General features: G+C 39.1%; 1 protein-coding gene across 2 annotated transcripts in view; it reads right to left on the reverse strand.

Annotated features, from left to right (window-relative positions):
- Positions 1 to 10,354, reverse strand: part of Iqgap2 (IQ motif containing GTPase activating protein 2) — a 216,928-nt gene that overhangs the window by 54,340 nt on the left and 152,234 nt on the right. For both annotated transcript variants that reach the window (XM_005386040.2, XM_013514848.1), the window contains one exon: positions 6,666 to 6,836. In XM_005386040.2, coding sequence (XP_005386097.1) covers positions 6,666 to 6,836 — 171 coding nt within the window. The remainder of the gene's footprint in view (positions 1 to 6,665; positions 6,837 to 10,354) is intronic.

Genomic DNA, 10,354 nt, shown 5'->3' on the forward strand with positions numbered 1-10,354 from the left:
GTTAAAGCTGGATAAACTTAACAGTGCTCAGACTTTAATGTGAATATACAGATCACCCAAGGGTCTTGTTAGCAGATTAGGATTCAAAAGGTCCAGGGTGGGGCTCAGGATTCTGCACTACCGACAAGCTTCCGGCACAGGACAATGTAGGCATATGCTCTGCAGTGTGACATACAGACAACCAATGCCAAAGGATTTTTAATGGGTCATTCACCTAGAAAGTGTGACCGACAGTGGGATGTCACAGTGTGGCACTGGAGATGACAGAACATCAACCAAAGTGGTTCTGCAGCATGACAGAGTCGTAGAAGGGGAAGCTGATTTGTGTAACAGTGGGATCACGGCACTGCAACCAGTGACGTACTTGTTGTGATGGGGCGTAATGCTTCATGTATTTTGGTGGGCTTTGAGACACAGAAGTGCAGTTGTGATTGTATATTATATGTTATACAGCCCATTCTGGATCCGTATTCCTGGGTAGAATAAGACACTGGTGTTAGCTTGTCTTTTCATTCTGCTATTCAAGAGTCATCCAAATTGTAGAAACCATTACTCTCCATTAACTCAGATTCACAAACATTTTGAATAAGTAATCTATCTTAGCAATGGATTATCTAACAGCAAACCATTCATTTTTGTGCTGTCTTTTAATGGACCAAGGATTAATTACTATTCTGCATTTCTATTTAATGTATTATGGGTCCGATGTTCACCACCCATATTTATTGAGATTTCATCATTTTTTTCATCACATTATTATTTGTATAGATTTCTTTTTTGGAATTTGTCTACATTTATGAATATTTTATTGTTATCTTTCCAAACAAAGGCAGAGTGGTTTGGTACAGAATATTTGGCTTACACAACCAGAAATACTACATGCTTTATTTCACTTGTCAACATTCTACAGTTTTTTTTTTTTAGTTTATAAATTTTAATTTCATCAGGCCTGGCTTTTCAAACTGTATACTAATAACAGAATTATTTTGTATAGTAATAAACTGGAAGTTCTTCTAACTAGAGGTGGTTAATTATAGGCTTACATATTATAAATAAAGATGGGAAAAAGAACTGTTGATGAGGAGGTAAAAAGAGACAAAATTCTAAATCATAAAGCCATTTAGAGGCAGCTTTTTACAGAAATCCAGGAACAGAAAACGGTATCAATTTTTTTTTGTCTTTTTTTGAGACAAGGTCTCACTATGCAGTTCAGGCTGGCCTTGAACTCACTTTGTAGCCCAGGCTGGTCTCGAACTCACATTGATCCTCCTGCCTCAGCTTCCCAAGCACTGGGATTATAGGTGGTTGTCTGGTATGAGGAATTGTGGGAAAATCTGTAATAACCATCTTCTTTTTTCTGTTTTCTGGTACCATAGAAATGTATTCTGTGTAGTAGTCTGTGACAAGTAAGTCTTTCAAAATACCTAGACCTCAGAGGTTACTGCTGTGTTTTATACTGCTGTGTTTTATAGACTTTTTGTTTGGAAAATCTGGCTCACTTCATTGGTTACTTGATCGATAATTAGATGGTACAGTAGGTTAGCGATACTGGCCTCTGGCACACAAATGCTCTGTGATGTTAGTTAGGCAAAAAAGCCTTAAACATTTTCCTTTTCTCCTCCTTCCTCAAGGTAAAACTGAGTAGTCTATAGGCCAAATTACTGTAAGACAATGTGACGGCCAACTGTCCCCAGGGTCCTGCCCCCTCCTTCCGGCCCTCACACCAGCACTGTTCCCGGGGGTCTGAAGCTGCTTCACGCAGCCCTGTCTTCGTCTCTGCTGGATGTCTGTGGTTTTCCCTGACCTGAAGTTCAGTAATTCATTAACTCCTTGGGCTAAGTTCTGGTGTTTGCCATTATTTATGTCCTTCCTCAAAGGTGGTACCCCAGCTTTCTTTAGCTCAAGAGAAAAAACCTTTCTGTGGCAGTCACTCACAGTATTTCTTCTTGTTTCATTTTTCCTGATCTTTCCCTATGCCACACCAGCAGTCTCAACCTTGGGCCCACACATTCTGTCCCATGAACCGCCTTCTCTGTCAGCTCATCACGTGAGCATTTACTGAGCATTTAGGAGCCACATACTGGGGAAAGTCTACTGTGTAACTGGACTCTGCCCTGCAATACAAGGCCATCATAATTTCCAAATGAGAAAAAGTATTTTTAATCACCTACTGTTTCTCAGCTTTTTGCACAATTTTTCTAAGACCTTCAGGCCTGTTTTCATTTTTCTCAATGTGTTTCAATTACACTGCATGTCTAATTTGCATTCTGGACTTAAGAGTCACTTCTTGCCTATGACATTATTATTTCTCTTAGTTTCCAGGGCCAACGGTTATCATTCCATTTTATTTTCCAGGCTTTCCTTGTTCCATTCAGTCACGTCTTTTACAATCCCTGACAGCATAAAGCAATTTCAGTAGAAAATTTTCTTTTGTCCTCTGGAAAAGCAACCTTAGATATTTACTTCATTTATGTTTTAAGTTATATTCCTTTTTTCTGCTTTCAATATACAAATTTTTCATATTTATGAGATTTTTTTTTCCAGGTTCATTCACTCTCACACTTACATAGTTTTACCAGAGCCTTCCAATGGCTCAAAATAATATTCTGGCTAGGGGTGTAGCTCAGTGGCCCAGTGTCTGCGTATCATGTGCAAGGCCCAGGATTTGAGCCTGCAGGATGCTAAATAAATAAAACTATACAGACGCTCCTTGATGTTCTTCCATGTTGGCCTAGGCACTTTCTGACTTATCCCATAAACACATAGAGGTTTATGCTGACAATATGCATTCTCTGTATCACTATTCAGTTCCAAGGCAGGAGCCTGACAGTATGGAGGGAGTGGAGTCTGGGTATACTTGGTCGAGGGCCTGTGAGCTCTGTCTCTGTCTCTGTATTTCTTTCCAAATTGATTGAGACTATGTGCCTGGGACCACTTGAACTAATTGAAAACTTAAGCTGTCCTATGTAGGGCAAGCTCTCAGATCTCAGAACATTCCCCTCCTTCAGGGTGAATGAGCCAGTTTGGTGAAAAATGAGATTAACTTCATGGTCTTCTGGTTGCATGGCTCAGGTTGTGGGACTGCATGCTGATTTCTTGTCTGCATCTGTGAAGCTGGCTCACCTTTAGACCCCACACCCTCCGCTTAGGAAACTCAGGGAGACAAAAGAAGGCAAAGTGGACAGAAAGCAGGTTTCAGAGTTTAACCTGCTGCCTCTGGTGAGGTGGCAGGAGAAGCTCATATATAACTTTCTGTCCTTCCACAGATTGTCAAGACCCCAGCCCCAGATTCTGACATCAAGGCAATGCTATGCTTCAGACTCAGACTCTGCTCCTAGCTGGAGACTGGCAAGTGTGGGCTTGGTCCCAACTGCATCATGCCAATTGACACTGTGAACTCAATGCAAAATTAGAGCCTTTCATTGGTATAGGTGGTTCTACTTTAAGGCTTTCCCCCCTTTCATATCCTGTATGTTTTGCCTGCCATTTGCTTAAGGAAAGCAAAAACTGAAAACTCACTGGCTTGCCTAGAAAAATCCTCTGAGTGTCAGGTTTACAGCATTAGTTTCTTTAAATAAGGCATTTCTGCCTCACTAACGTCTTGAGCAAATTCAAATACCTGATCACCTATCCTATGCAATACCCAGGGAGACAAATGTTTGTACAGTTCATCTTCTGTCCTGAATGACATTAAAATGAGATGGGTAAAGCAAACTGGGTTCACCATGGCTACCAAAGAGAAGCTCTTCAATTCAGCAACTTTTAGCTTAGGAATTTCATAGTTAACCGGCCTAGGCAAAAATCTATCAAATTCTGATAGTGAATGACAGTAGCACTTCAGACACATGAGAAATGGACAAGCAGCCTTCTGGAAGCCAGTATGTTGGTTGGAAGAGAGGTGAAACATCTAAATCAGGCAAGTTCCTCTCCTCCCAACAAGCCAGTTTATTAAGACATGCGGGATTACAAATCACTACAAAATCCTATGGAAGGAGGATCTCTCTTGCAGTCTTAAATAGGGGGCAACAAGTGTACAAGGGAGGAGATTCTCCCAGAGAACTAGATTTGGTTCACTTCATTAGTTCTTCTGTTCTTTCAGGTGAGAAGAAGCCAGTTGCTACTTAGCAACCACCTGCCACAGAAAGCCCAGTTCAGGCAGAAGGTGACATATGGAAGCCCAGTTGCATGGAGATGTGTGATTTCTGATTTCTGGGACAATGGCTGAGAAGTAAGCAGCAACACATCAGCCTCTCCAGGATTTAGAATATAGACAACTTGGGGAAGAAAAGAAGGAGAGAGGTAGATTCCTGGGAGCCAGGAAGGACCTAAAGGAAAAATTGGAGTCTGTGGGGAACCACTCAGACTGCTTCAAAGCTTGGGGCATCTAAGGACACCTGAGAATGTGACCCCACTTGTCTAGCTCAGGTGAACAGTGGGATAGAGTTATGTAACCATGACTTAGCAGAGGTAAACATGTAAGTGCTGGTTACAGCACTATGTAAGAATGTAAATATGAGACAACATTGTATAAGAATTATTCAATAAAGACACAGTTCATCAAGTTATGCAGGATTACAAATCACGACAAAACCCTGTGGAAGAATAGGCCTGGGATATAGCTTAGTAGCCTGGCAAGTGCAAGGTCCTGAGTTTGATTCCCAGTACAAATGAAATAAAATAAAATAAAATAAATGAATAAAGAGCTTAGAAAAGTGATGGAAAGTATGACTGCCCAACAGAATTTTTCAGATTCCATACAACAGATTCAGAAAGATACCCAGGACATTAATAACTCTATTTAAAGTATATTCAGCAGAATCAACCAATATGAAGATCAAATGTCATATCTAGAAGACAAGGTTATGGTTAGTGATCATGAAATGGAAAACTTCTCAAAAATAGTGACAGATCATGAAAAATCAATTCAATAGCTGACAGGTGATGCAAAGAAGGATAACATAAGAGTAATGGTAGTCAATGAAAGCTCAGAAGATAGTGCAAAGCACATAAAAAACCTATTCACAGAATATCAGAGAATTTCTTGAGCATGAAAAAAGAATTTGACACATAAGTGAGGCATATAGAATTCCAATTAGACATAATCAGAAAAAACTACACCAAGGCATATAATAGTCAAGATCCCAGGATTTAAAAAAGGACAGATTATTAAAATCTATTAGAGAAAAGAAACAAATAACTTATAATGGAAAACCCATCAGAATCACAGCAGACTTCTCAACTCAAAATCTTAACTCAAGGAGAGTTTGGAGTGAAGTATTTCAAACCCAAAAAGAAAATAACCTCCAACCCAAATTGCTGTAACCCACAGAATTATCCTTCAAAATTGATGAAAAAAAAAAAGGTATTTCCATAATAAAGAACATCTGAAGAAATTCATAAGCACCAAAACAACACTCCAGAAAGTTCTGAGGGATATTCTAAAAAAAAAAAATTAAGAAAACAATTCCAAGAAGCTCAATAGAATGAATCCATCAGGCAAGGTGGGTAATTAAATAAAAGGGAAAGTAAGGGAATCAACAACAGGAAAATAATATGATGACAAGGAAAGTCAGTACCTACCAGTTATAACCATCAGTGTGAATGGTCTCAATTCACCAGTCCAAACAAACAGATTGGCAGAATGGATCAAGAAACAGATCCCAAAACTCACAGACTAGAAGTTAAAGGGTGGAAAACAATACTCTATGCAATAGGAACCCCTCAAAAGGATACTACATACTTGTTAAGGGAATAATCCAAGAGGAAGAGATAGCAATTATAAATATATATGCACCAAATGCCAGTGCACCCAACTATAGTAATACCTTGGTTAACAAACATTTCTGTTCTTAAACAGTTCTGTTCCTAAAACAAGGCATTAGGTTAAATTTTGCCTCCATTTGTGAACTCTACATTGGGTGACAAACATGACCATGGGCATCTTCCTCACACTAACACCAATGTGGCCATCTTTCCTAGCATTATGGAATGAATTAAATTTGTGAACTGAGGTATCACTGTATGTAAAAGAAATGCTAATGTATATGAAAAATCAGATAATACAGTTGCAATGGGGACCCTCAATACTGTACTGTCACAAACAGACAGATGAACTAGATAAAAAAAAAAATCAACAAAGAAACATCAAACCCAAATCAAATCTTTGAATGAATGGACTTAGTAGATAACTACAGTGCTCTACCCAACAACAACAGAATACATATTCTTCTCAGCTGCACATGGGACATTCTCCAAAACAGACCACATACTAGCTCATAGAACATGTTTAAGTAAATGTAAAGGAATTGAAATTATCCCTTCAGATCACAGTGCAATGAAATTGGAAATAAATGGCAAAAGAATCAGTGGAACTTATGGAAGGCAATGAAAGCCATTCTACCAGGAAAATTTATAGTGGCGATCCATATCAGAAAAATGGAGTAAGCTCAAATAAATAATCTAATTCTAGATTAGAAACTTCTAGAAAAAGAAAAGCAAGACAAGCCCAAAGCACATATGAGGAAAGCAACTACTATAAAGATCAGAGCAGAAATTACTACAACTGAGATTAAGAAAACATACCTGGCTGACTGGCCTATTTTTAAAAACAAATTTCCAGAGGATAATGACAGTTTGCCCTATTCAGTGGTGGGTGATTCACATACCTGTATTTTGACTACATTCTCTTCTTGGTCATGCAAGAATGATTTCCGAGCTTCGAACTCTTCCCTAAGCATGGGTCCTGAGCTGGTGGCTTGAAAGCAAAGCAGCAGATCTTCAGAAGCAGACCACATCTTATCCCGGATGTACCGTACTGTGACCTCCTCAACAATGTCCTGCAAGAGAGACTCTGGACGGTCACATTTCACACATCAGGCAAAAGGAACAAGCACATATCATTGCTTCTGGAAGTTGTACCTTTTAGGAAAACAATATGGATTTTTTTTTTTTTTTTAGCTTGGCTTAGAAACATTAAATCAGAGTGGAGGGCTGCACTCGTTAGGTTTATAGTGACATGACTGAACTTCCCTGAGTCTGGTGCTGCATGGCACAAGAAGGGGCCTAAATGATCTCAGGGTCTGGAGACAGTGGTACTGTACAGTTGATGCTGGCAAGAGCCAGGCACAAGGCCTGAGAGCAGGATTCAACACTCGCCGAATCTCACCCTGCCCTGCCCTTTCCTGGGCTGGAGTAGGAGCAGCTCTGCAACTGGGAACCTGGGGAAACTCAAAATGGTACTCTGGGCAAAAAAATATATTTGGGGCAGAGGAAAGGGAGTGGGAGAAGAAAGAAAGGTGCCATCAAGGGATGACAGGAAAGGAAGAAGAGGGATCATGAAAAGTTTTCATGGTCGAAGGAACTGTGTTCGCTTTTACACTTGCTGCAGGACATGAGTGAAGACTGGGCTCACTTCTACCCCTGAAAGACAGATCAATGCAACTGGAAACAAGAGTTGGTGAATGTGAGCTCTTAGTAGTGAAACCATTTAAAAGTGTGTAGAGCTTTATGGAAAGACATGTTCACATTCACTGAAGGAAGTCAATAACTCCAGGTTGTTTAGAACAAATACTTTAAAACAACAACCAGGTGAGACCTTCTACCACTGAACAAGCCTCACACAGGGACACTCAATGTGACAGAAAGTTATATCTGGGGCATCTCAGATGAGCAATTTTTCATACTAAATTTTAACTCTCCAATACTGATTTTTTAGAGTTTGGTAACCTTTTCAGTTGCAGCACATAACTTTTAGTACTGTCTGCAATCTCTTCTTTTAGAAAAAATAGCACTGTAATCCATTGCTCCAATAATGTTGGTCTAAAAATTAAACAATTTGAACATGTGCAACTAGTTAATAAGCTATATTCTTCACTCTGTTCTGGTCATTTATATGTTCTGTCATTAAGCATTGTCAAGACTCAGGCCTCAGTTTTTCTCTGTTTTTTAATACACAATGCTCACTGAGGCACTGTACCTCTGATATAATTGCTTTTCAATGATTCAATATGTATTTGTGTGTTCTATTTTTTCTTCTCCAAGATAAAACCATAATTTTTTTTTTGTTTGTTTTTTTGTTTTTTTGTTTTTTTGTTTTCTGGTACCAGGAATTGAACTCAAGACCTTGTGCTTGCCAGGCAGGCACTGTAAAACCATAATTGCTATCAGTATTTTCTTTTAAACATTACACATTAACATCAATAATTTTCTCTTAAACATTAGCCCTAGATCCATCAGCTATTTTAACATTTTTTGGTTCCAACTTTTGGTTTTAAATCCAAAGCAATCTTGGTAACATTCCTTTTTGTTTGTTTTCTTTCCTTTTTTTTTTCTTGGTACCAGGAATCAATCTCATGACCTTGCACCTGCCAGGCAGGTGCTGTGCTGCTGAGCTAAATCCCCAGCCCCAATATTGGTAACATTCCTTTGAGAATATTTTTCCCTGGAAAACACCAGTCACTTTCTATTGGACGTATGTATCTATGTTAAAATAAATCTATTTTTGAGCCACATCTTGTGTTAGTTGCAGGCCTATGGGCACACAATATACCCCAGAAACACTGTGACCATGTCAAAAGCAATGCCAGCAGTGGAACTGTGGAAAGGATTGTAGACTAAAAATTGTGAGCACTGGGAATAAACCTCAGTTTATGGATGCATTCTGTACAAGTTGGAGATTCAGCATAAGTTGCTTTATCCATCTGTGCCTCAGTTTCCCTACCTAGAAAAGGTGAATGCAAATATTTGCTCTACCTCCTGTTGGAGAGTGATTTAGGGGTCAAATTGATGTGAAGGTGCATTGAAAAGTAAGCATTATACAAGCATTATACTGTGTCTGTGGTTTCAGAAGACTATAGAGTTACCCATTCTTTGTGTATTTGTGGGCATATCAGCTAATAAGAGCTACCGTGGGCCACGACTTGTAACAGACATCTTGTTAAAAGGATTGAATCCAATCTGACACTCTTCTGATTTCACTCCTGTCTCTTCATGGTCTCCAACCAACTCCCCACAAAACCAAAAACCTCCCATGGAATTCACCTCACCATCTGCTTACAGTTAAGTCTTCTATTATTTTAGGAAATTTCTGCAAAGCATCTAGCTCCTTATTTTCATGTTCCAAGAAAATTAATCCCTGCTTTTTCTTAGATCTTTGCTCTTATGCTAATCTTTACAAACTCTCAGCCCTGAGTTCTACATATAAAAACTTCTAGTTTTTGAGAAGAAATGCAGAATAAGATGGGCAAAGCATATGGGGAGAGACCAACAGTTATCTTGAGACTTAGGCCAGTATTGTATACAGTGAGAAAATGCATTTGAACAAGTGATTCTGACACAGATGATTCTAAATGGGTTTCTTCTTCCTGTATTTAACACATTAAATGTCCTAAGTGACAATAAGAGACAGGGTCTCACTACATAGATCAAGCTGGCCTTGAATTCAGTATGTAACCCACGCTGGTCTCAAATTCATGGGATCCTCCTGCCTCAGCCTCCTGAGTGCTGGGATTACAGATGTGTGCCACCACATCTGGCTTGTGACATATATTTTAATTGAAGTATTGCTTCTTTTCTCCTAACAGAACCTCATTTAAGTATTATTTATGTAGAACCTTGGTTACCAGAGATGAAAGGAAATGGATAAATTGCTTTTGATAAGTAAAATTTGGCAGACCAAAATTTTCAAATATGGGTCAAAAATTCATTAAAAGGGGGCTTTACAGGTTAAACAAAAATTGTTATCCACTGTACCATACTTAATTTTTGGTTGGCAATATATGGACATGACTAATTTTTAGCTCAATTAATCAAAAGTCATATGTAAAGTAAACACATTGCAGTAGTTTCCACTTACACCTGCCATAGTACACTCCCAACTCTTGAAATTTGTATTAAACACTGAAAAAATTGCTAAGATGACTACTATGGCCTGTGTCTAGATGTGGCCCCCAAGCCTCATGCAGTCAGTCATAGGTGGGGCTTTTTCAGATTCATAGGTGTCTGAATCGAGAATGTGATGCTGCAATTATGGGTGATTATGTGATTAGTAAATTAGTCCACTGATTTGTTTGGCACCCATCCTAAGCCAGGTACCCTGGACAGAATATGAGAGGGGCAGAAAGAAGCTGCTGTTGCCACTAATAGTCTGTTATCTTCTGCCTTCTTCTTGCCATGAACTGTTTCTCCTTGTGATACCCTTCTACCATGCCACCCTGCCTTAGAACAAGCCAACTGTAAACTGAAACCTCTACAAACTGTGAGCCAAAATAAACCTGTCCTCCTTTAACTCTGGGAGTCGGGTGTTTTGTCTCAGTAATGAGAGAAAGGTAACTAAGATAGATTTTGTTACTGAGAG

The sequence above is a fragment of the Chinchilla lanigera genome, unplaced genomic scaffold (genome assembly GCF_000276665.1).
Source record: "Chinchilla lanigera isolate Chin_1 unplaced genomic scaffold, ChiLan1.0 scaffold00024, whole genome shotgun sequence".
NCBI lineage: Eukaryota > Metazoa > Chordata > Mammalia > Rodentia > Chinchillidae > Chinchilla > Chinchilla lanigera.